Source organism: Euphorbia lathyris, chromosome 4, assembly GCF_963576675.1.
Source record: "Euphorbia lathyris chromosome 4, ddEupLath1.1, whole genome shotgun sequence".
NCBI classification, from domain to species: domain Eukaryota; kingdom Viridiplantae; phylum Streptophyta; class Magnoliopsida; order Malpighiales; family Euphorbiaceae; genus Euphorbia; species Euphorbia lathyris.
Genome location: NC_088913.1, coordinates 43,870,467 through 43,896,907, shown reverse-complemented (window position 1 = coordinate 43,896,907; position 26,441 = coordinate 43,870,467). Strand labels below are relative to the sequence as shown.

General features: G+C 34.9%; 1 protein-coding gene and 1 long non-coding RNA gene across 4 annotated transcripts; one reads left to right on the top strand and one right to left on the bottom strand.

Moving 5' to 3' along the window:
* Positions 1-3,894: 3,894 nt before the first annotated feature.
* On the bottom strand, positions 3,895-4,539 carry LOC136225983 (uncharacterized). Its single transcript, XR_010687420.1, has 3 exons — positions 4,368-4,539; positions 4,238-4,298; positions 3,895-4,153 (listed from the first exon to the last, which is right to left on the bottom strand). It is a non-coding gene; the product is annotated as an uncharacterized lncRNA (long non-coding RNA).
* Positions 4,540-5,488: 949 nt separating this feature from the next.
* Positions 5,489-25,842, top strand: LOC136226795 (structural maintenance of chromosomes protein 5-like). Of its 3 annotated transcripts, none has more exons than XM_066015448.1 (31): positions 5,489-5,845; positions 6,623-6,800; positions 6,885-7,038; positions 7,291-7,364; positions 8,133-8,282; positions 8,377-8,481; positions 8,554-8,699; positions 9,502-9,613; positions 9,718-9,873; positions 10,257-10,378; positions 10,660-10,804; positions 10,884-10,949; positions 12,069-12,197; positions 12,282-12,380; positions 12,529-12,694; positions 12,782-12,927; positions 13,100-13,163; positions 13,253-13,377; positions 13,495-13,572; positions 15,344-15,416; positions 20,856-20,959; positions 22,191-22,307; positions 22,396-22,473; positions 23,098-23,197; positions 23,471-23,525; positions 24,582-24,630; positions 24,712-24,799; positions 24,906-24,978; positions 25,123-25,226; positions 25,301-25,351; positions 25,551-25,842. In XM_066015448.1, the coding sequence occupies exons 1-31, from the start codon at positions 5,775-5,777 to the stop codon at positions 25,556-25,558; spliced, it is 3,186 nt and encodes a 1,061-aa protein (XP_065871520.1). In that variant the 5' UTR covers positions 5,489-5,774; the 3' UTR covers positions 25,559-25,842. The 3 variants fall into 3 exon arrangements, with proteins under 3 accessions (XP_065871520.1, XP_065871519.1, XP_065871521.1); XM_066015447.1 differs by having other exon boundaries at positions 25,565-25,841; XM_066015449.1 differs by lacking the exon at positions 25,551-25,842 and having other exon boundaries at positions 5,490-5,845; positions 25,301-25,500.
* Positions 25,843-26,441: the final 599 nt, after the last annotated feature.

The window sequence follows — 26,441 nt, the reverse complement described above, 5'->3', positions numbered from 1 at the left end:
CAGTTCATCCTGGTTCCACTAAGATGTATAGAGATTTAAGGGAGTTATACTGGTGGAGTGGAATAAAGAGAGACGTTGCAGACTTTGTTGCTAAATGCCTTACTTGTCAACAAGTCAAGGCAGAACATCGGAGACCGTCTGGGTTGCTCCAACCATTACCCATTCCTGAGTGGAAGTGGGAGAACATTGCTATGGACTTCGTGGTAGGATTGCCTCGCACTAGAGGAGGGTACGATTCCATTTGGGTAATAGTCGACCGTTTAACTAAGTCTGCTCATTTTCTTTATGTGAAGATAACTTATGATTTCTCTAAGCTTGCTCAGTTATACATTGATGAGATTGTTAGACTTCATGGAGTTCCAGTCTCTATTGTGTCAGATCGTGGTCCTCAATTCACTTCTCGGTTCTGAAAGAAATTTCAAGAAGCACTTGGTACAAAACTTCAGTTTAGCACCGCTTTTCATCCTCAGACGGACGGACAGTCAGAGAGGACTATTCAGACTTTAGAGGATATGCTTCGAGCTTGTATTTTTGACTTTGGTCAAAATTGGGATCATCATTTACCTTTGGTAGAGTTTGCCTATAACAACAGCTATCAAGCTAGCATTGAGATGGCACCTTATGAAGCTTTGTATGGTCGTCGGTCGCCGATTTGTTGGGATGAGGTTGGAGAAAGGAGACTCACTAGACCTGAGTTGATACAGTTGACTTCAGATAAAGTTCGTGTTATTCGTGATAGACTCTTAACAGCTCAGAGTAGGCAAAAGAGTTATGTTGATCCGAGGTGCAAGAATGTAGAATTTCAGATCGGTGATCATGTGTTTCTGAAAGGAATCATGCGTTTTGGCAAGAAAGGAAAACTGAGTCCACGTTATGTTGGTCCGTTTGAGATTCTTGAAAGGATTGGTGCAGTTGCATATCGGTTAGCGCTTCCACCTGATTTCTCTAAGGTTCACCCGGTATTCCATATATCGATGCTTAGGAAATATATTCCAGATATTTCTCATGTTTTGCAACCACAAGCTATACAAGTTAGAGATGATTTGTCATATGACGAGCAACCAATAAAGATCTTAGATAGCCAAGTCCGCAAGCTGCGATCCAAAGAAGTTCCTTTAGTCAAAATTCTTTGGCAAAACCACTCTAGTAGTGAAGCCACTTGGGAGACTGAATCTGAGATGCGAACCAAATATCCCCATTTGTTTGATATTTCAGGTTAGTATTTTTCGTAAATTAAATTCGAGGACCGAATTTCTGTTAGAGGGGAAAAATGTAATGATCCTAATTTTATCAATTATTATTATTATTATTATTATTACTACTTTTATAAAAATTACCCACCTTTATTTTATTTTACCTAATCAAATTAACCTTCCTAAAACTACTCACTCCTCACTCAACTAACCCTAAAAGAAAAGAAATAACCTGCTCTTCTCTTCTTAGTTCAAGAGCCGCCGTCCTCCTCTCTACTCCATCAAAATAATTTTCACTGGTTAATGTCCTCTGAGTAAAGCTCCTTAAACTGTTCAGGTTAGTCCCTTGGTTATTTGTCTGATTTCTTCTATATACCATTGTGATTCTACTATTCTATTTCAAAAGGCTGTCTTTTCAATTGGGCACCACTATTCTCTTTTTTGCTGCAAAGATTAAAGATCTTTTCCTAGACTTAATTGATGTTCCCTAGGCTAACTTTTGCATGTAACCTACTAAGTTCACTTTTAATTAGTTTCAATTCTTTTAAATTGCTTTCAAGTTGTAGCACAAAAAAAAAAGTATCGAAAACCCATTTTCTAAAACAGGAGAAAGAAAAGAAAAAAAAAAAACAAAAGCAAAAGACCTTTCATTACTATATTTTGTTTGGCAGGTGAATTAATTGTTTTTGTCTCATTTATTTGATCAAACCCAATTTCTGAAACAAAAAAAGAAATGAAAGAAAACAATACTTTAATATATATATATATATATATATATATATATATATATATATATATATATATATATATATAAGTTGTGTGCCATGAAATTAATTGCTTTTCTTTTCTTTCAACTAGCTTCCATGAATTAATCATAGTCTTATAGTTACTCTATTTTCGTTTTAACCAAAAAACTCCCTATTTGGAACTTAATTTCTTTCTTTAGATCAATTGTCCTTTAATAATTTAGTTCAACTGAGTTTAGAATAATTTATTTGGGCTTCGTTATCCGTGATTTAGGAACTTCAGAATTTCTCCCAGACGTTTAACTGATAGACAGTTGTGATCTTAGACCAAGCATTTTTTTTCGGATTTCAGGTGAGTGGTAATTATAGTACATGACACTATTTTATTGAAATATCAGAACTGTTTATCAAAAATTAGCATTTGACGGTATTTTCCCTTTCATAAAAGCGTATATTTTGAACCTTATTTTTTTACTAAATATCCTTAGTATTAGAGCGTATATTCTGGGAACAGGCCTTTATATTAATTGTTTGATTATCAGTTACATTGAAATTTTTAAGATTTTGATTTGATATGATCTGTACTCTCTGATACGCGATTTTTCGCAGTTATTACCTTTGTTTTAGAAATCTGATAATTCGTTCAATCAGTTATGATTTTCTGATTTATATATGTATACTATATGTTTTCAAACTGGTACAAGTGCTCAGTATATCTGTATCTGTTATCTGGCCTCTCACCGATCTTCATAACATTAGGTCCTTGCATTTGTCTTTGAGTCAGGTTGTCAGTTGTCAGTTTGTCGTCAGTTGTGTCAGCATTAGAATCATGCATAAGATCGGTGAAGGCGATTATTTGTTATATGTATCTGTTATTGGTAGCGCTTACCATTTATCTGGCCCTGGTGGTGTGCAGTATCACCACTCTGTTACACTGTACCATGTGTTTTAAAGCTTTTGTCTTATTTTCTGATTATTCTAATATCTGATATTTTGAAAGGCTTCAGTATTATTTTTGACAATTGATTACCAGTACTTTGATTTGATTATCTAATATTGACCATTATGTTTAACTAATTTTGAATACTATATTTGAAACTATATTTGTCATAATTTAAAAGTATCAGCCTGTCCGCCTGTTCCTTTCTGTTGTGTGCTATAGCTACTGCTCACTGAGGTTTTCGCTCGTATAGACGAAAATCTCATACCACGTTGAATCTTTCTTTTTCAGATTAAGGTCCCTGTTCGTGAGGTAACCCTTGGATTGATGTTGAAGGAGATTGCCTAATAAATTAGCTTTATATTATCTTTAGAGACTTTTGATTATTGAGATTTGACTTGAATATTTAGGTTCCTTTAAGGTTCATGATGTAATTTCAACGAATTTGGTATTCTGTTATTAAATTTTGGAATTTCCATTAGTTCAGAATTAAGGCTAGCATAGGTTAAAGTTAATTTAATTTATGCGCCGGTCATGGCCTGGGTTGGGTCGTGACACCAATGGAGATGAACTTTTCCTTACACATGAAGTAGCCATAATTAGATCACCATCTTCAAAGCTAATAGAGATTAAATTAGTCAAGACAAAAAAAAGAAACAAATTTTTGTTGTACATTTAAAAGTAAAGACATTTCTAAACTTCAAAACCAAACAAAAATTTGATGTTAAGAGCATGAATACGTCTCATCTAACAATACCACTTGTCATCTAACAAATTAATATAGAAGAAAAAACAGCAAAAACATTGTGAGCAGAAGTATAGTCAAATCTCATACAACAAAATAGGTAAAATTGTAACAAACAGGCATGGGCAAGAATAGTTCAGCTAATCCAAATGGAATTAGTTAATCATATTTTCTAATTGTAAGAGGAGTATAATTCTATTTACTTGAACTTCTATATTGCAAAATCAACAATATATTTTCAGATTTCTACCTTTTGGTTTGCCCGCTAGCTCTATCTCCTATTAGCGATTTCTTCGTGGATGGAATATAACTCTGAAGCTAACAAAAAATAAGATCGAACTGAATACATAAAGAGAATAGAATGTGGATTCAAAGGTGAAGTTTGCAATAATTACAATACAAAGATAAAATAAAAAAATTGCAGAAGCTATAAAAAACAAAAGGGAGGAAGAAATTTATCAAACACAGTAAAAAAAATACTCCACAAAAACAGATCCAGGATTTAGGATTCTAGGGTATCGCCGCCCACCTGAATAAAAGAGAAGAGATTTGCAAACCGGAAAAAGAACAGAAAAAGGAAGGAGGTAAAGAAATGAAAAAAAGAGAAGAATACCTCTGCTATAACCGATTGAAAACAAACCATGATTGGGAATTCCATATTCAGTTTATAAATCCTGCAAAAAGGAACAAAAATTAGACAAAGAAAAAGAAAAATAGATTTAAACGAAAGAAATGAAACTTACCTTCTCATAGTTCTTCAGTTCTGGAACCTTTTGACCAAAAACCAAAATCACTTACAAATCTTAAAGCCTTTTGAGGAAGATGACCATTATTAGGCTTAATGGTGGCACCTCCAAACTCAATATCATATTCAATTATCTTTCTCTTCTGGTGGCCTAACCTTCTCCATTTCTTCATCGGTCCCATCCACTACATATCTCTTCTACCATTGAAAGCGTATAAAAAATCCAAAGGCCAGAAATCAGTAACAAATTAAAAATTCATTCGTGAAGTAATTGAGAATATGAAAATGAACTTTTTTTTAAGATGAAAAGGAAATTAACAATAAGAAAACTTATTTCTAAAAAACCAGAAACAACCTAGACCATATGAAGAACCCACTCATCATATCAGAATATAAGAAAAAAATAGAAAAAACAGATCTAAAAGGAGGAAAAAAGTTAAATCACTACGATCTATAATCCACTTACCACTGGTGGATCTAAAAAAAGGAATCAACTTAAAAGAAGATCAGATTGTGAAAAAAGGACTTCGAGTTGATCTGAAAATGTCTCACACCTTCAAAGAGAACGAAACCACACGATAGGGCTGCGGATGTCATTGGAAATGTGAGAAGAAAGATGATTGTCGAGATGTTGTTGTTGTCTGGTTGGAATGCAAAACAGAGAAGAAAAGGAGAAGCTTGAGAGAAATGAAGTCTTTTGGAGTGAGCGGCTGGGTGAGAAAAAGAGCAACAGATAGAAGCCCTAATGTGGAAGGGAAGAAAAGTCAAAGTTGCCCCAAGCAATACGGTACCGTTTTGGTGCCAGCTGTGGGCAACTCCAATGAATTTAAAGGGAATGACGAAAATACTAAAATAACCCTCAAATGCATGGTGAAAAGACATGGCAGGACACATGAATCTGAAAAAAATCAGAAAAGGAAAGGGCTTGATTGGAAAATTTTGGTAAAAATTTCCAATTGTACTGTACAATCTCTTCAAGTTTATAGTATATATATATATATAATATAATATATAATTCTATTTAACTTTTTTTAAGAATTAAAGTTTTCTTTGAAAGAAAAAAGAAAAGACACATATAATATGATTTCTATATATTTGAAATGGAAACATGGCACCGAGTCATCATGGAGTTGGCTCGTAGGCAATGCCGTACCAACAAACATCCCGGTTCGTGGGCCCTATTTTTTTTTGTTGGTGAAAAGGTCCCACATTAATATGACGTGATAGTAGACAGACAGAAGCTCTCTCTCCATCTCTTTATTTCGCGCCAATTTTCGTTTCTGGACTGTCTTTCTTTTCCACTCCATTTAAAACCCTAGCTCTCTTCTGGGTTTCATCGAGACATTGCTTCTCGACATCTTCAAAAATCTTAACTTTCCAGCTACGAAGCGAACGACCGAGCAACATGAAGCGGTCTAAAATGGCCGAGGACCCTGACGACCCTTGCTGGAAGGCGAAACGCGCCAAAATCATAAGGTCAGTGTAAAATTTTGCCTTCTGTACTAAATTGACAATGCATTTTGAGGAAATGGTAGAAATTGAGGAATATGGGATAGCAAGTTTTTTTTCTTGATATTTGGGACCATGGGAATTTGGAACCTGGCGGCTGAGGTCAATTGAGCTTCATTGATTTAGAGGAAGTATTTTAGGGAAAAGGAAGAGACTTGAGAGGGATATTGAGTTGAGAGTTGGCTTTATAAGTTGAATAGAGGAATTGGACTTAACGTATACATTGGAACAGATCATTTGAATGAAGATTGAAGTACCTTTCTTAGATTTCCAGTTGCCATTCAGGAGTTTTGATGACAATTTATTTGAGGCTTAACTCAGAATACCCATGGAAAAGTAACCAGTTGATCCCTGTCTAAAATTTATTTGAATCATTATTTGTTGCAGTAAAAAAGCTACAGCTTATAGTTAAAATCTCAAAATATCCATCCAAACACCTCCTGAATACTAACTCAGGAATCACCAATTAAAAGCCCTCGACTTCCATATTCCTTAATAAGAAAAAAAGATCCTTTGACTTCCAAATTCCTTTGCAACACTGACACCAGGTCAGAAATCACAAAATAGAATCCCTCAGACTTCTAAATTCCACTTGCTAACGAACTTTTATTGTAACCCCTATACTTGGTGAAATAGAAGAAAGATTTATAAGCATCCCAACTAGTTGGGATTGACAAGACACAGTTGAATATTATATAAAGTTGCCAATCAAAGAGAAGATTAACATTTTATTTTATTTTTCAGGGGAGAAGATGATTATATGCCAGGAAACATAATTGAAATGGAACTTCACAACTTCATGACCTATGATCATTTGTTTTGCAAACCAGGATCTCGCTTAAATCTTGTTATTGGACCAAATGGGTCGGGCAAGAGCTCTATTGTGTGTGCAATTGCGCTTGGTCTAGGTGGCGAGCCCCAGGTTAGCTGAAGATTAGCGTACTTGTTTATTATATGAATTAGTTGTCCATGTAGACTTCATGACATGGGGACTTTGTCTATGCAGCTCCTTGGTAGGGCGACAAGTATTGGAGCATATGTCAAACGTGGGGAAGAATGTGCTTATATTAAAATATCCCTAAGAGGAGACACAAAAGATGAGCAAATCACCATCATGCGCAAAATTGACATGCATAACAAGTCAGAATGGTTGTACAATGGTTAGAAATTCATTACTTGTCATAGCATTTCATTTGGTAGTTTGATAATTTTGGCAGCAATGTTTACTTGATTGGGATTTAATAGGGAGTAAATCATAAGATTGTCTTTTTCTATTATGTGTTTACCTTATTAGCAAATTAAAGTGATGATGTTATTGTTAACAGAATAGGAGAAATTATTTTCTTTATTTTTGTATTGCTAAAATTGAAGTGATGCTCTCTTTTTGTTCATCCATGCTATGTTGATTTCAGGAAAAGTGGTACCTAAAAAAGAAGTAGCTGAATTAATTCAAAGGTTCAACATCCAAGTCAACAATTTGACCCAAGTAAGTCGTGGGAATCGCTGTTGGATTCTTTGCATGGCATCTTATAGCATTATTCTACAGATTTATACAGCGCTTCTTGGTGAATAGATGCACATTGCCTGTAACTTATGATTTTCAGATGACATTATTATTGTTATAGACCATTAAGAGATACCATGTAGATTAAGAGTGTACATTAATATATTTACCCTAAGAGCAATACACATATATACATACAAGGTTCTCCTTCAATCAAGGAGACATTGCAGGCCTACAGCAGTCTTATAGCAGCCTAAGCATGCTTTAGTTGACTTAGACATGCTTACATTTATTGCATTGATTTATTATGAAACAATTATTATTGAAGCATTTGTCATATTGGATATGTATGAAAGGAGGCTATTGGATTTTGAGTTAAATTTTGTAGCCTGATAACTGTTAACCTTTTTGTATTGCGCTGGAACAAGGGTACACAGTTGTCACTCTTCTTTTTTATCTTATTTAATATAAAGAAAACTGTGGAAATAAGAAACCAGCTTCTCTACAAATGTTCACCAAAAAAACTAATTAGAAATTTAGAATCATAGGCATCCACTGATGAATTCTTTTTTAAGATATATTTGAATTTATATGATTTTCACTGCCTGATGGCCTAATTCACTAAATTCAGGATCTCAATGTTTGCATTACACAGCTAGTATAGGTGCTTTAATTATTTATACTTCTCTATCGTGTTGTGTCTTCTCTTTAAGTTTTTCATTTGTTTTTCTCATGTCATGGTACTTTCAGTTCTTACCACAAGACAGAGTATGTGAGTTTGCTAAGTTAACTCCTGTGCAACTTTTAGAAGAGACTGAAAAGGCTGTCGGTGATCCTCAACTTCCAATTCAACACCGTGCTCTAGTTGAGAAAAGCCATCAAGTGAAGATTAACGAAGTGGTGAATTTCTAATGTTCATCGCTTTTGGAAGCACTTCAATCATCTAATGATGGTTCATGCAATTTTTCTGAAACATGCCATGTGTTTCTTGTAGGCTATTGAAAGAAATGGTGAAACTTTGAATCAGCTGAAGGCCCTTAATGCTGAACTTGAAAAGGACGTAGAACGTGTCCGCCAAAGAGATGAACTTCTAGCGAAGGTATGTATAAATTTCTCCATTATTATGGTTTCTTGTAATGCCTATCTGACACTTCTATTCCATTGCCTAAAGGTTGAATCAATGAAAAAAAAGTTGCCATGGCTGAAGTATGATATGAAAAAAGCTGAATATATGGAAGCTAAAGAGCAGGAAAAGGATGCCAAAAAGAAATTGGATGAGGCAGCTAAAGCTTTGAAAAATCTTGCAGAACCTGTTGAGTATGGTCTTCAACTCTTATTCAGAAATATTCTGTGATAAAAGCTTACGACATGTTTGTTTATTTTTGGCAATTTCATGTCCATAATGATAGAAAATGGGTTTTATTCATTCATATTATCTTTATTTATCTTTTAAATCTTTTGTATATTAAGATATCATGAAAGCAGTACAATATGGTAATCTCACGGAGAACAGGCGTAATTGTATCTTAACTTCATGCTCCATTCTGTAGAAGTATTCAAGTTACATCCTCGCTACTCAAGACTTGTGGGATGAAACTCAAACCTTTTCCAAGATTATGATAATCTAAAATGCTAACAATTGAAACTGCCTTGTTCAGGCTCTCGATTTACATGGTCAATGGCTGATCTTTTCCATGAAATGAATAGATATTTTATTCTCTTCGTTTAACACAATATAGCCAAGATTCTCCAGCTGTCATATGATCTTAGAGCTGTTTTTGGTTTTCACCACTTTTCTTTCCTCCTTAAGCTTCCTCTATATGATTGGTCTTTGGTCTTCTGTTAAGTCTAGCAAACCTTCATCCTTTTTGAGGCTTGAGATCCGGTGGTGGTGGAGAAATATATTATTGTGTCTTAATTTCACTCATTCTTTCCTTGGCCTCCGTTATGAAGAAAACTTAATTCCTTCATCAATCAGGTTAACTGGAATATTTTATCGTAATTTCTGATTTTGAAATGATAAGAGGGATATATCATTAACTGAATCATTTGTTGAGCTACTCAGTACTTAAAGAGGAAATATTATGCCATGACCAATTAGTGAAAAAAAATATTGCAGCAAAAAGAAGAAGGAGAAATCCCTTATGGATTCTAAATGCAAGAAAGTCCAAAGTCTTGTGAAAGACAACGCTAAGCAACGTATGGAACTTCTGGAGAAGGAAAGCCATCTGGTGCGTTGGTTTTATTATAGCTTGATGCTTTTGTAAACTCTAATATCTGGTAGCAGAAATAACTGGATAGACCATCACTTTCAATATTTCTTGTGTGTTTATAGGGTGTTCAAGCACGAGGAAAATACAGTGAAATGGGAGATTTGAAGAGGCAAGAGGAATCCCGTCAAAAAAGAATGCTAAAAGCTAAGGAGGACCTTACTGCTGCTGAAATAGAACTTCAAAACCTGCCCATTTATGAGGCCCCAAAAGATTTACTTGTAAGTTAAACTTTCTTCTGGTGGTGGTTATTGTAGACTTTTCAGCCATTTCTGATAATGTGCCTCCAGAAGTTCTTAGATTTTTATTGCCAGATGTGGTTAAATGACATAGCTGTTATTCGTATTCTGTCTTACTGATGCTGTTCGGCTTGCTTGGTGCAATGAAGTTTTGTACTAAATATTTTGCACCTGTTGTGATAGATCACTTGGGAATGACTAATTTGGTTGGTTTTAGACAGTTCTCTGAATTGCAGTTGAAAGCATGAATCTGCAATTCAAAAATCTATAATTGATAGAATATACAATAATACATGTACACAAGGACATGTAACTTTTGAAAGAAGGGGAGAATTGAGTAATTGACGTTTTCTTATCTTTTTCAGGAAAGATTAGGTGCTCAGATTCTGGAGCTACAAGTTTCTGCAAAGGAAAAGAGGTCACAGAAGTCAGAGAAGGAGAAGCTTCTGAGTCAACATAAATTATCATTGAGGCAGAACCTGGACAGGTGATTTCAATTTGGAGATCATTTTCTTTCTCCATAAGCTTTTAAAGAAAAGTATAACTTTCTGTAGATTGAACTCTGAAACACAAAGAGAATGGTAGAATACTTGTATGTTTTGTATTATGAATTGATACATATATGTATATACATCAGAGAATATGCTATACTAGGTAAGGAATAAATTATATTTACTCTAATTACTATGATCAAGGAAACTGATTCCTATAATCAAGGAATGATAGCTATGTACATGCTGTAACAAACTCTATTGTATCACTTTGCAGGTTGAAGGATATGGAAGATACAAAGATTAAACTTTTACAGGCATTAAGAAACTCTGGAGCTGAAAGTATTTTTGATGCTTATAAGTGGTTGGAACAACATCGGAGTGAACTGAGAAAGGAAGTTTATGGTCCTGTGTTGCTTGAGGTACCTTTTAGTGTTTTGGCTGTTTACATATGATCTTTCTTTTCACTTTGTCATATTTTTAGTTGGATTGGAAACTAAGGTCAATGTATCGGATCGAGCACATGCAAACTACTTAGAAGGCCAGGTCCCATATTATATTTGGAAGGTATTTTCTAATATACTTTTCTCTGAATTTTTGCTTACCTGTAAAATGTTGTGCTTAACATCGGATGGTTAAGTTCAGGAAGTTTTCTGCATCTGTTTTATTTTCGATGCATGCATATTATTTTATAATTTCTTTGTCCAAAATTGGGTAAGCATTCTTACTCGTTTCAAAGTTTCAGCTGCACAAGATGAATATAAATAGAAGTAGCAAAAGGCTTAATGTGAAATATGTTGGCAAAGAGTGATTGACTGATTTGAAAGATCCGAACATGATTAGTTGTATTGGGATAAACAACGGAGATTTTATGAAAATTCTAAGCTTGTATAATTGTGATGACTATGTATTTCCCAAAATTTCCCTTTGTATGTCTTGCCTTTATCAGGCAAATAACATATGTTATGTCCAAAGCTCTCATTGTGGCACCTTGCAAGTGGCCATAAATTATTCTATGAATAAATTAATTGCACAAGGATTAGGATGAAGCAAACTAACTAAATAATTGAGGAGTTTGGTGTTTTGCATGTGAATATGTTAGTCTGTTTTTGATTTTGGCCTTTAGGCAGATGGTCTTTGAAAGGGACACCACACCTAATTTAAGTAAAGATTAGTTGATCAAAATTAGCATGCATACATATACTCTGAGGTAGTTGAAACACTGTTCCCCTGAATAGTTTCTTTTATTGCTTCGTGAAATATTATAGGAAAAAGAGGATTTATGAAAAAAAGAGAGTAAAAGTTCTACTCATTGGAGAATGAAATGTCTGTTCTAATGCAATAAAGAGCAAGTAAAAAAAGTGGAAAGATTAGTGCTTTTGGTCAAGTTGGATCATACTCGACTAAGCTTTTTCCTCGATCTCACAATTTTTTTTTTCTCTGTATCTTATTTTACCATCCTTGGCACTTAAACGGAGAATGTGATATCAATCAGGCTGCGATCATGCTAGATTCTGCTGACTCTCAGTTGTCAATTTTCTTCCAAGTCTAGTAACCTTTTTAATTGTGATTTGCAATTTTTCATTTCACAATATTTATCATTCTACCATTCTATTTAGCAGCACGTAATCCAACATACATCTACCATTTGGTTTCAGTATTTACATTGGTGCTCTCATTTTGCAGTCTTTCATAACCCAGGATCCTCATGATCGGGATTTTTTGGTCAAATGTCTAAAGAATTATGATGTTCCAATTTTAAATTATGCTAATGATGAATACCGTGCCAAGGAACCCTTTCAAGTTTCTGAGAAGGTATGGGCACCTTTTGCCTGGAAAATATGATGAATTTGCACTAGTGAGATTATCTTACTGTGATTTCCTTGTCTTCTTGGGCAGATGCATGAGCTTGGGATCAATTCTCGACTTGACCAAGTCTTTGATGCTCCTCGTGCTGTCAAGGAGGTTTTGATCAGTCAGTTTGGTCTGGATAGATCTGTATGCTTCCCATACCTATTCTGCTAGTATTTATTAATAGGTCAAATGATACGAGTTTTGGAAGTTACAAGATATTCTAGATTATGAAGCTTTTTTCATTCTTATGTGCATGTGAATATATAATGCTTATATTTGTTTGTTTCTTCAGTATATTGGGTCAAAAGAAACTGATCATAGGGCTGATGAGGTTGCAAAGTTGAAAATTTTGGACTTTTGGACTCCGGACAATCATTATCGCTGGTCCACTTCTAGATATGGTGGTCATGTATCTGCAAGTGTTGAACCAGTCAATAATTCACGTCTTCTGCTGTGTAGTATGTATTTTGTTCCAATAAATCAATATATTGTCCAATTTTTTTTTATAAAATTTTGAGACATCCAAGTTTTTGTTTTGATGTTAGGTTCTGATGCCGGAGAAATTGAAAGACTGAAGAGCAGGATACAGGAGCTGGAAGAATCTGTTACTGCTTTGGAGGGAACTTTTAAGTTGCTGCTTGCAGAGCAAAGACAGTTGGAGAATGAAGAAGCTGAACTCCAAAAACAACGGGTATGCTTAAAAGAATGCAAGAAGTGCAGCATTATGTCTTCATATACTTCACCTGTCTTTTTAGATTTGCTTATGCATGCATCTGAACTCAAGATAATTTCACATTAAATACTTGTTCTCTGCAAGACATTAAATTCCCTAAGAATTTTTTCATTTCATGTGTAATATGCAGGAGGAGGCTATCAGCGTTGTACAGCATGAAAGAAAACAAAGGCGGGAAAAGGAGAACCTTGTCAGTATGTAACACAAACTTATTGCTTTGAAAATGATATTCTTTTTGGTTCTTGTCGCACAATTTGAATAAATAATGGTTGCTTGGCTTTAGATCAAAGGAAAAGGAAACTTGAATTAATGCAGAAGGAGGATGACTTAGACACTAGCATGGCAAAGCTTATTGATGAATCTGCAAAAATTAATAATGAGAGGCTCCGATGTGCAATTGAAATTAAGGTGAAGTTCCTTTTGGACTGTTATCTTTTACTGTGTTAACAGTGGCCACGTTTTTATGTCAGTGGAAGTTATAACACAGAGTTGCTTAACTTTGATCTTGTTTTTTCTCTTTGGCAGAATTTACTTGTTAATGCTGTTTCTTATGAATGGAGTCTTGCGGCGAGACATATGACCTCCATTGAAATTGATTCCAAGGTATTTTTACTTCAAGTCTCTCCGAATGATTCTTAGTCACAGTGATTATATATATACATACACACTGTCAAGGGGCATGCTACTGTCTGATTAAATGCAAATCGTACTATGTTGCACAAAAACGGACATGGACATGAAACAGACACGAAATGAACACGGACATGAAACGCAGAAATGCTACTAAAGAGGAGTGTCCGTGCAACATAGAAAGCATCTGTACAAAACTTGGGAATCTGCACAGAAGAAAATGCTTCCTTTTTATTCTGCCCCCTAGAAAGCAGTCAACCCTGGGTATATATCCACTTGCAAACCAGAAATCATTTTGGTCTGTGCTGCTTCATATCTAGTTTGGCTTGAGTTTTGAAGGATTCCACACCTTATGTGACTTTTTTCTTACTCTATATCTACTTTTTCTTGTGATCATTTGCTACAATATTCTATGTCGACGGAACAGTAACCACAACTCTGATTCTTTTCATCTCACTTTACTAAACTTTATCTCTTGTGTATATGCTATCCATACCCATATGATAATATACTAGTCAAATCTTTCAATTTTTGAAGGCCTAATAAAATAATCCAGACAAAAAGATTTAAATTTGATGACTAAAGCCTGATTTTCCAATTAGTTGCAATTTTAGAAAATTGACAAATTGGAAAAGGAAAAAAAAGGAGGCCCTAAAGACTAGAATCCTCTTTTTCATGATTTTTCACATTTTTTTTTTCTTTTTGCTATTTGGCAAGTTCCTAGGGCAAAAGGTTCCTTCACTGTAAATAGAAGGTTAGCCTAAACTGGCCAATTTGTTATAATTTTAGCCAAAGGGTAAAATTTGGCAAAATAATAATTTTTTTATTCATATAGTACTTCTAATTTTTTTTATCTACAACTTTTAAATAACAAAAACTAAGGGGAATTTTTTTTCCAATTCTAATAACTTCTTATATTATTGAAAAGAAAATGATTACTTAAGTTTTCAATATATATTATTGTTTTGTAATTTGTAAAAATGACAGAAGTAAGTGACTTTTTATGAAAATTTTCCCGATACATTGCTGTTCAAATTCAATTTGCATTAGTTTTGCTAAAAGCACAAATAATGCTAAAGTTGTCAAAGCAAGAAGTTTTTATTAAATTTAAAATTTATGGAAAAAATTTCAGCCTAGGGTTTGTTAATTTTATACTTTGGCTAAAATTCCAGCCACTCAGCCAACTAGAGCTAAAACTGCCAAAATTAGAGGCTAGAGTCAAAACAAAAAATTATGAAGAGGTATGGGTTTTTCTAGGCAATATGCCGAATCAGTGTATTCACCCTTCAATTCAATAAATCAAATATAAGCAGGCTGCAGACTATGAATAATGACCCTACCTTTAAAACAATCCTATCCTAAGTGAACCATTCAAACCTCCTTAATTCATCTACAAACTGTAAGGATATTCACAAACTTTACAATCAGAAACCTAAGTTATCGCTTTTGACATGATATGCATCTTGCTTAACATAAAATATCGTATAACATACTGGAGGGAAGATAGAAATCACCACAAAGTTCTTACGCCAACCCTTTCACATTTTGCTTGGTCTTTTTAAAAAAAAAAAAAATGTAAACCTATGATAATTGTTGGGTGTTAGTGGCTTCAAAATTGTTGACACGATGTTTATACATAAACAAGTAATGTCTAACAATTGGAAAAATGTTGGGTTCATGATGGCATTGAAAGACTTAAAATTTCTTTGTTCTGATGTTTTTACTTGGTGCATTTTTCCTTTAGATTAAAGATCTTGAAATCAATCTGAAGCATCATGAAAAGTTCGCTCAACAAGCATCAATACAGCTGGAGTATTGTGAGTTACTTATTTTCTTTCTCTGGTCTCAGTTTGTGTTCTCGGGGTATTTTTAAGTCAATGGAACATTTATTATGACATGCATACACCTTACTAATCTATGTTGGACTCTGGACACAACTATTTGTTATATATATTACCAGGTTTTGGGTTTGAAATTGGTTAACAAATGGTTAATATACACAGAGAATACAACATAAATTAGGAAAGTAATTCTAATAGAAATCCCTTGCAATATGGGATTCTAAAACGAAATTTACCGCTAATATTCTCCAAAATTAACTCCTAAATTAAGGTCACTAATCCCCACACTTTGGTGAATAGAAATATTCCATTCTTAGCTTGGATATTATATTCTCAAATATTAAGCTACTCAGCCCCTTAATGAGAATGTCAACAAGTTGTCCTGCATTGGCACATAGAGTGCATATCAAACCATTGTCCAATTTCTCCTTGATGAAATGCCTATCCACCTCAACGTCTTTCCTCATATCAGATGAACTTGGTTATGGGCTATGCTTATTGCTGATTTATTATCGCAATAGAGTTTCATAGGACCATCCACTTAATCTTTAGGACATCAAAAATAATTTTCAGCCAAAGCAATTCACATATACGTGGTGCCATTACACGCAGTTCTGCTTCAACATTGGAACGCGGTACTACTTCTTGTTTCTTACTTCTCTGTGTCAAAAGATCCCCTCCAAGGAAGGTACAATACCCTGATGTAGATCTCTTATCAACAAGTGATCCTGCATTGTCAACATCAATATAAGCTGGCAGTTGTCATCTTCCATTTCTCGACAAGATCCCTCTTCTAGGTGTTCCCTTAAGGTATTGCAAAATTCTGTGTGCTGCTTGCAAGTGGACTTCTCTATGATGATGCATAAGTTGACTAACCTAGCTCACAGCATACGCTATATCAAGTCTGGTATGTGCCAAATAAATAAGTCGTCCTACAAGGCGTTAATACATTTCTCTTGACTAGAACATCTTCCTCTACTTTTCCTAGTTTAAGACCTGACTCTATGGGTGTACTTTCGGGTTTGCATGCAGCTTGCCAGTCTCCTTGAGCAAATCAGTAACATACTTTTGTTGGGATATAACAATTCCTTTTCTAGAATGTGTCACCTCATTTACCAGAAAATACTTGCTGCTTGCTCAATCTTATCATCACCAGTTAGTATAATGTCATCAACATATACTAGTAATAATGTCACTCGTATGGTTGAATGCCTAATGAACGATGTGTGGTCCCTTGACTTTTCCTTAATCCCATGGCTAACACGACCCTTGAGAATCTCTCAAACTAGGCTCAATGAGATTTTTTCAATCGATACAAAATTTTATTCAGCTTACGTACTGTATTGGTTAGCCTGGTGGAACCTGCATGTAAATCTCCTCTGCAAGATTCTTGTGCAAAAAAGCATTCTTCTCATCATATTCTGTAGGTCCCAACCACAGTTAGCAAAAAAAGGGCGGCCCGGTGCACTACAGTTAGCAACTAGAGATAAAATTATTCTAACTGCATTCATCTTAGCCATAGGAGCAAACGGCTTTAAATAGTCAATATGTATGTTTTGGTGTATCCTTTTGTTACTAGTCTTGCCTTGTACCGTGCTACTGATCCATCAGCCCTATATTTCACTGCATAGACCCATTCACAACCTACCATTTTTTTCCTGGTAACTCCACCAAACTCCAAGTTTTATTCTTCCTCAATGCCTCTATCTCCACATGCATGTCTTGTTTCCATTTTTCATTAGGCAATGGCTCAAATGAGGTTTTAGGGGTGGTTGTGGTATTGAGGTTTACGAGGAGGGCTTTGAATGTTGGTGAGAGGTTTTGAAAGGATATGTAGTGTGAGAGTGGGTTGTGCATGTTCTGGTTCCTTTACTAATGGCAATTGGTTGGTCCTAATCTTCCTTACTAACCTGTAAAAAAAAAGGGCGGCCCGGTCGCACTATGCGTCCCCGCTGAGCGAGGGTCCGGGGAGGGGTCCCACCACAAGGGTGTACTGGGGGCAAGCCTTCCCCTGCCAATTTATTTGGCAAGAGGCCGCTCCTAAGACTCGAACCCGTGACCTCTTGGTCACACGACAACAACGTTTACCGTTGCGCCAAAGCTCGCCCTCCTTCCTTACTAACCTGTATTCAGGAAAATTAGAAACTGTTACCTCATTTGAGGTCCTGAATCAAATTCTTGCATGTGCACAGATTCCGGAATGACTTCTTTCCACCTTGAGTTTACCAATTTCTATTCGAATCTCACATCTTTAAGAATAGATTCAGATTCAGAAAGTTCAGGTTCTGAATGATTGGACTCATGAAGGATATGTTCGGATTTAGGATTCAAGTTTGGACAAATTGGACTCATGGTTTGTTGAAGGCATCTGATTGGGTTTAGATGGAAGTAAATGGTCAAATTCAGACAACCCAAGAATGGTTTTTTTATATTCCTTGAGACTCTATAAGGTCGGATGAGATAGGCTTCTTGCTTACTGACGGTTGCATCCCCTGATACATGAAACTTCTTCGAAGGAGGATGATAGCACTTGCGCCCTTATAGAGTTGATGAATACCCCCACAAAGATGCACTTCAATACTCTAGGATCTAATTTTCCGCAGTCTTGGCAATGGATATGAACAAATGGCATGCCCAAAAAAATGCGAGGTGAAAGATTGTTTGTAGTGGACAAATTCGGGGTAGAATGAAGAGAGAACCTCCATTGGACTTTTGAACCCTAAGAGACTAGAGAGTGAGTCTGTTACTGAGTACAACCACTTCCCCCCAAAAATATTTCGGTACATTTTGGCGAAACAAGAAAGCTCGAGTTTGGTCTGAAAGGTATCCATTTTTTCGTTTGGCCATACAAGATTTTGTTGTGGTGTTTTGATATAGGATGACTCATGAATTATCCACACTTTTTGCAATAGGGAGTGAGAGTTTGGTTGAAATAGTCTTTGGCATTGTCTGGTCTAAGCTTTTCGATAGATACATGAATTGGTCTTTATTTTTTACCATAGAGATGAAATTTGGAGACACACTTGTGTTTGAGCAAGAAAATCCAGGTAACTCGGTGTAGTCTTCAATAAAGCTCACAAACCATCATGCTCCTAGCACATTTGAAACAGTTGAGAGACCCCAAATATCAGTGTGAACAGGGTAAAAAGGACAAGTGCTTCGTTTGTTACTAATTGGAAAAGGCACACGTTTCTGCTTAGTAAGTTTGTACACCTCATAGTGAAGATCCTCAACATCTAGTTTTGTAAAGAATGAAGGAAACAACGATTTAATAGCACACGATGGCATAGAAAGGCCTTTTCTTTATTTGATAACAAAGACTCAAACAAGAATGAGTAGGGACTGCTCTTGGATTTGTTGGCCATTGGTTTCCTCAAGCTGGTAAAGACCATTCCATTCTCTAGCACTTCCAATCCTCCTCTCCATATCCTTCTCTTGAAATGCAGACTGACTAGTGTGAAATATAATATTACAAAGTAAATCGCATATGAGTTTCTGAATAGATATTATACTAGTGGATACCTTAGGGATATGAAGAACATTAACGAAGTTATGCACGTGTTTATTTTGACATCTCCTATGCCGGGCTATGCTTGCTAAGGATCCATCTGTTGCGGCTATTTTCTTATTGCATGGGCATGGAGAGTACAGGGTGAAGTGTTTGGATGGATGAGTCATGTGGTCTACGGCTCCTCCTGAATTCGTGATCCTTTAATCCAAAATGAAAAAGAATGCATACCTGAATAAACTAAAGTACCTGTAGGTTTCTCCATCATAACAGATTCAGTCTTCTTGACTTCTGTCATCGTTTTTCACTCTGTAGAGCAGTCGACTATTTAAACGAAATTAATCAGCAGAACCAGCCTCGACAGTAAAGGTCGTAGGCCTAGAAGCAAGAAAAAGAAAAAAGGCGATGATGCTGATGGAGGTTGATAACCAGAATTTCCAGCATTGAGGGCTGGTAAAAAAGGGCTGAAAGTAGGGCTGTAAATGAGCCGAGCCGCTCATGAGCGGCTCGGTGGTTGGCTCGATAAAAGCTCAGCTCGACTCTGCTCGATTTGTAAACGAGCCGCTCATGAGCACGATTTACTGGCTCGGTTCGTAAATGAGCCGAGCTTGAGCAGGCCAAAGCTCGGGTCGAAAGCTCGCGAGCAGGCTCGATTAGAACATTTATGAACAAATTTTAGTTTTGTAGAAAACTATATAGTTTTGTGTTAGTTCACAAATATCAAAACTTAATATTATTTCATTTGCTATTAGATGAGTTCGTTCACAAACATAATAAATGAGTAATAGACGAACTATTTGTAAGCATATTGTTTATTTATTCACGAACTTTGCTTGTGAGCTTGTTTATGTACACAATTAAAGAGTTATTTGCGAGCAAACTTCACAAATATAACAATTCATGGTTAGATAATTTTCTTAATGAACTAAGAGTATTTTGGGCTCGAAACAAGCTCGAAGCTCGGCTCGAGCTCGTTGAGCAAGCCAAAGCTCGGCTCGGGCTCGAGCTCGTTAATTTTATAGCGACCCGAGCTTGAGCAGGTCAAAGCTCAGTTCGGCTCGATTACAGCCCTAGCTGAAAGTGTTTAATTGACAAAAAACAGAGGAAAATAGGGGAAACATTGTTCACAACAACAACAGAGATTGGCAATAAAGGCCCAACCCTTTAGCATTTGTTTGGGAGTTGGGAGGTTAATGGGTGAGATTCAGAGGAGGTAATGGAATGGGAGGGGAAGTGATGGAAATGAAGGTTAAAATTTAACCTTGTTTGGGAGTTGATGAAATGTAAATGGAAGTTAAAAGGTTAGTTTTCATTAAAAAGTTTCCATTACTCCCATTAACCCTCATTTTGGAGGTTAAGATATAGAGTTAATGGGAGTAAAATGTTAACTCCCATTAACCTTCGTTTACTTTCAACAAAACTCCCAAACAAGGTTAATTTATAATTTTACATTCCATTACTTCTAACCTTTATTAACCTCCTCCCAAACAAGGGCTTAATTTTCTCAGAGGAATTTGAGCCTACAGCTCTGCTACCATGCCAGATTTTGGGATTGATATGGTTTTTCTTGTATTAACAAATGGGTAATGTATACAGAGAATACAACATAAATTAGGAAACTAATTCCAATATAAATTCCTTATGGGTTTTAAAATACATATTTTGCAACTAACACTCTCGAAAATTAACGTCACTGCTTCCCACATATTATATATATATATATATATATATCCATTTCAGCAAATCTGTGAGGACTAATGAAATGGAAGCAAACAACAAAATGGTAGAAAAATTCTCTCAGCATAAACATCTGAAACCTGCAAAAAATAAAGGGGATTTTGTTTAGACATTTATTGCTTTCAATTTTTTTTAAGTATTTTTGACTTTTTACCTTGAACATCACAAAGGCAAGAAGGGGCTAGAGGAACAGAGAGAACAACTGTTGGCTGCCAAGAATCATGCAGAATCAATTTCTGCCATTACTCCGGAGCTTGAAAAGGCTTTTCTTGAGGTTCGTTTATTCTTTGGTTTTTAAAGTTAGAATTTCACCTGAAATTTTCTATGACTTTGAGTTGGTCCAGCAATAATGACTGTCTTCTATTTGACTCAATTTTGAGTGTTGATTATTTGACAAATCTACTATTGTTTTTTATATGGATGCATGCCATATTTGTACGAAAGCAGAGAAGGACACTTGATAAGCATGTAACTTGTACTAATAAAGATATTACTGTCGTAGAATTATTATTGCTTAATTTCATTGGAGTAGTTATCTACTAAGAGCTTCATGTATTGAACCTTTATTGGCTTGAGTTTATTTCCCTTTTTCCTTGGACTCAGTGTTCAAATTTGACAGAACTATGAAATAGTGGACTCTAATCATATTCATTGCCTGATTTTGAAATGTTATCCATAGCCCAGTTAAAGAGTGGTTAAATGAAGATCGTAGCTTATCTCTAATGTTACCCATACCCCAGTTGAAGAGTGGTTAAATGAAGATCTTATCTCTATGGAGTTCTCTTTCCATAGTTACCAATGTGTTTTAATACCTATCGTTCCTTATTATCATTAGAGAATGTTTCGAACTTTCAATTCTAATTATCTTGATTTCAAGGTGTGAAAATATAAAAGGCTGCCATGAACATATGAAACGTCGCAATTTCATGATCACGCTAGTCAAGTAAATCTCATTAGCTATGGACATGAGTTCACAGCATACTCATCCTGAACAAGCAGGATTTATCAACTGATTGATCCTTATCATAATGGATTTGAAGTGAGAAAACCGTTTTTAATGTTTGAATTAGACCTAGGATGTCTTAAGGTAGATGCATTAAATGAAAATTGAAAGCATCAACTTCCTAGAGTTTATAATGAAATCACGGTTAAAGGAGAAAACGTACTTTCACATGTGAAATTGTTCTTAACAATTGTCACGAACCAATTGAACTAAAAGCTTAAGTTGATAGTCAGGACTTGAACCCTCAACCACTTGGTCTAAGAGGCTCTGATTCCATGTCATGAAACCAATTGAACTAAAAGCTCAAGCTGATAGTTAAGGCCGAGGAATAACTTTTATTATTATATCCGACAATAATCATGCACTGCTTTTCTGAAATCACTATTTATCAATTTGATTTTTTTCTTTTTGTTTATTTTTTTGTAATCCTTGCTGCGTCTCTCTACCAGTTTTTAGATTTGGAAATTTAATTATCTTAGTGATCTTTAATTTTTACAAATAGATGCCTACAACAATTGAGGAGTTGGAAGCTGCTATTCAAGATAACATGTCTCAAGCAAATTCAATTCTTTTTCTTAACCATAATGTGCTGAAAGAATATGAACACCGTCAAGAGAAGGTATCATATGCTATCTACCCTTTTTTATCCCTGTAAGTCTTAGTTTTAGTAACCGTCTCCGCCACGTGACATTTTATATTTACTGCAGATAATAACAATTGCCAAAAAGCTGGAAGCAGACAAAGAGGAACTAAAAAATTCTTTAGCTGAAATAGATGCCCTGAAGGTGAGTCTAGTTGCTTTTAGACTTGTTAAATAACTTTTTGCAATTGTGAGAGGAAGAAAATGCAAACGTAAAAGCTAGACAAGAGCTAATGATCATGATAAATTCAAACCGATTATTCAAATTCCAGTTTGTCTTGATCATTTCTATTGTTTATTGAATAATATAGTAAGTTTAGCCTCCGTGACTTTGATGAAGCTCGTGGGATTATACACTTCTTATTGGCATTTGTGAGTTATTTTACTTGTCTCTAGTCTTGTCTGGTAATGAACTGGACTTGGTATGCTTACATATGTAGTGATATATGAGGTTTGTTGGTCTTGAAGGCATATGATATTTCACAAATCACTCTACCACAAACCATAGTTGATTTTTTTTTTTTTTAGGAAAAATCTGAGCTTCTTTTGATTGGTGAATAATTGTTACCATGTTTAATATTAGCACCAATAGGATATATGGAGTGGCAATGGAGCCTATAGTACCACTGGATTCAACTTACTGGTTTATTGGCAAAATGAATTTAAATTTTTTTTTTTTTTTATCAAGGGCTCCACTGTTTGTTAATTCTCCTGTGTAGAGTAATATATTGGAATTGCCTTATTTCTTCTTAATTCTTGTCTTATGCAGGAAAGTTGGCTTCCAACTTTAAGAAACCTTGTTGTTCGTATAAATGAAACTTTCAGTCGTAACTTCCAGGAGATGGCTATTGCAGGAGAAGTATTATTGGGTAACTTTTGTAGCTTTTATTGCAATTTGCAGTAGATGAGTTATTATCAGTTAATATTTCTTCATTTGAGTGAGAGTATTATAAATTAAGAAAGTGATTCTTAGTGCAATTGTGTTTTGCTCCCTGGTGACTGGGTTAATGTTTTCGAACAGTGGAAGCAACTTCCTTTAAGGGAAGTTTGCTTGTATTTGTTCTTTTGGCAGTTTATGAAGTCTCATTGAATTGGACAACTTTTATTTGACTTTCTGATATACTCTGTTTGTTGTTTTCTAGATGAACATGAAAAGGACTTTGATCAATTTGGAATACTTATAAAAGTGAAGTTCAGGTGAACTGCAATTTTATATCTGCATTTTTTTTAGCATATCCAATTTGTATTGATTACCCTAAATTGTTCAAGTATCATAGCTGCTCAGAATGTTATTCATTGAACTCCATATTGTAGAAGATACATACATCTCTTTATCATTTTCATGCGCATGCAACTTATTTAGTGCCAAGTAAATTGCCCTTTTTTGTTGGCTTTTTAGTGGAGGTGGCAAAAGTACACACTACCAAATGGACACACAATTTTAGTGTTTGGGTTAACTTAACTTAGTAGGTAACTTGTCATTTCTGGATTGACACGAATTGACATTTAAAATTATTGTTATATTCTCGTGTTTTTACATGTCACATTTATTAATGAAATAATAAAATTATAATTATTATTTGCAAACATGATTCAAACTCCCTGTATTATTGTAAACACATTACATGAACCCCCAACATGATATTAGTGGACTTTTGGATAGTTAGTGTTAACATATTAATCCAAAAATGACATAAATTATTTAAAAGTAGTACCATATCCTCCTACATAGTAAAATTACATGTGATATGAAAACGACGCGAGATTGACACTAACTTGTTCAGATTTAGAAAAGAATTAGGATAAGAGAACGGGAGAGAATAGGAAGAAGGTGAATTGTTTGTATTAATTTCAGGATGGAAATCTAGTACAGTTAGCACAAACAAACTCACTAGAGTCCAAAGGTAGGACAAAAACAGTTAGCGCAAACAAACTCACTAGAGTCCAAAATAACTAACAGCCAGCTAATCTAACATCTAGAAGCATCTTAGGGAATTAAAGGCAATGCAGAAATGCATAGCTAATATAGGAATAAAAGAAACAACAGAATTAACGATATTGGGCCAAATTACACAATTGGTCCGTTAACTTTACGAGCATACGTGACACATTGGTGGCCAGAGTCATTCTATAAGTTTCTAGAATCACTCACCGATAATTTTTGCGAGACACAAATGTTTTTTTTCAAATGCTTCAAGTACTGAGATAGCACTCTGGTTCATATTCTTATTGGTTTCATGTGCATGACCTCAGGCAAGCAGGACAGCTTCAAGTTCTCAGTGCTCATCATCAATCTGGGGGGGTATTATACAAAACTATATTCTTGTCCTTGTAATTGCAACTCTAGCAGTACCGATTTTTACTCTGAAAATTCCATCTGTAGGAGCGTTCAGTTTCAACTATTCTTTATCTTGTTTCTCTTCAAGACCTTACAAACTGCCCGTTTAGGGTAGTTGATGAGATCAATCAAGGTTAGATTTGTTCTCTTTACCATACCATGTAGTGCTCTACATTCTGCAGTAGAGAAATCATTGTGATGTCTTTTTCTGTTTGCTTTCTTTCTTTCTTTATTTCCAGGAATGGACCCTATAAATGAAAGGAATATGTTTCAGCAATTAGTGAGAGCTGCCAGTCAACCCAATACTCCGCAGTAAGAGCAGACATCCGCATCTTTAGATAATGTTTTGTTAGTTTTTCACTGTTAAGTGCGATATACAAATTGTAGAAGTAAGATGCGTGAGGAGCAAATATGGAAGAGGTTCTTATGTTGAAATACTAATTGTTGCATATATAGGTGTTTTTTACTGACTCCAAAGTTGCTACCGGATCTGGAATACAGTGAAGCATGTAGCATTCTGAATATAATGAATGGACCTTGGATTGAGCAGCCTGCTAAAGGTGAAGTCAGTGTTGTTTGTATTTGTAGAGGGGTTGAAAATGGATTGATTTTATTATATTTTGATTTTGATCAGTGTGGAGCAGCGGAGAATGCTGGAGAGCTGTGGCAGGAGCGGTGGAAGAAGGTTAGTATGATGGCAAATTCAGGTTGTTTTGTATAGAAATAGATAGCCATTCCGAATGGATGCTTGTATTTCTAAATGAAATATATTCTCATTTTAATATTATATATTCTGTTCAAATAAAATAAAGAAAAGAGAAGAACTACTTTCAACCCTTGTTAGCAGAAATAAAAAAATGCTTTGCTTAGTAAAACAAACACAGCTTGTTGATGGCAGGCAGGCACCATTCCTCTATCCAAGATCGACACTTAGCATAAAACCTATTGCTCTATCCAAGACCTTATCATACTCAGGCTTCTCAAATTTTCCTTAATAGTAGATGATTGGTATACCTATGATATTAATTCATTTATCTGCTCTATTATTTCCGGAGTACCCTAAACCTTAAATAGTGTCAATTTTTGATTTTGAAATTGTTTCTAAACGAGATTAATTTTACCTTATCTAACATACTGATTTATTGTTATTTGACTTGTAATTGTCACATCGTATCTTTTAAACATAACTTATGTCCAAAACATTTATTCTTTCTATTTAAGTTTGAAATATACAAGTTAATCATAAAAAATGACTATTTATTATGTTATTAAAACAGTTATAAATAACATGCCAAAATGCAAAAACTGCTTCAGGTTATTAATAAATTTATTTGGAAGATGTGATGTGAATAACGGTCAAATCAATCTATTCAAATTTTATACTAGCTATGGGGCAAAATTGATCTTGTTTGTCGATATTAGAACTAAAAAATTCTAGTACTTTGTATTTAAGGTAGAGGTGGTAAAAGTACACAAGGCCCGATCACACGATACAAAATCGACATGTAATGTTAGTGTTTGAGTTTAGCTTAGTAAGTAATGTGCCATTTTTGGGTTGATACGAAACTAACATGCAAATTTTTGGGTTGAGGTTAGGGTTGATATGCTAACCCGAAAACGATACAAAATGACACGGATATTTAAAATTATTGTTATATTATCTCATATTTTTATATAATAAAGATAATAAAATTATAATTATTAATTGCAAATATGTGCCATTTAAATCTCCTAAATTATTATAAATACATTACATGACCCCTTAATATGATATT

Excerpts from the sequence above, each read along its gene's own strand:
- LOC136226795 (XM_066015447.1), top strand. The coding sequence starts at position 5,775 with ATGAAGCGGTCTAAAATGGCCGAGGACCCTGACGACCCTTGCTGGAAG. Across the intron at positions 20,960-22,190 it reads TTGAAAAGGCTTTTCTTGAG|ATGCCTACAACAATTGAGGA; the intron begins GTTCGTTTATTC and ends TTTTACAAATAG. Across the intron at positions 22,308-22,395 it reads ATGAACACCGTCAAGAGAAG|ATAATAACAATTGCCAAAAA; the intron begins GTATCATATGCT and ends TATTTACTGCAG.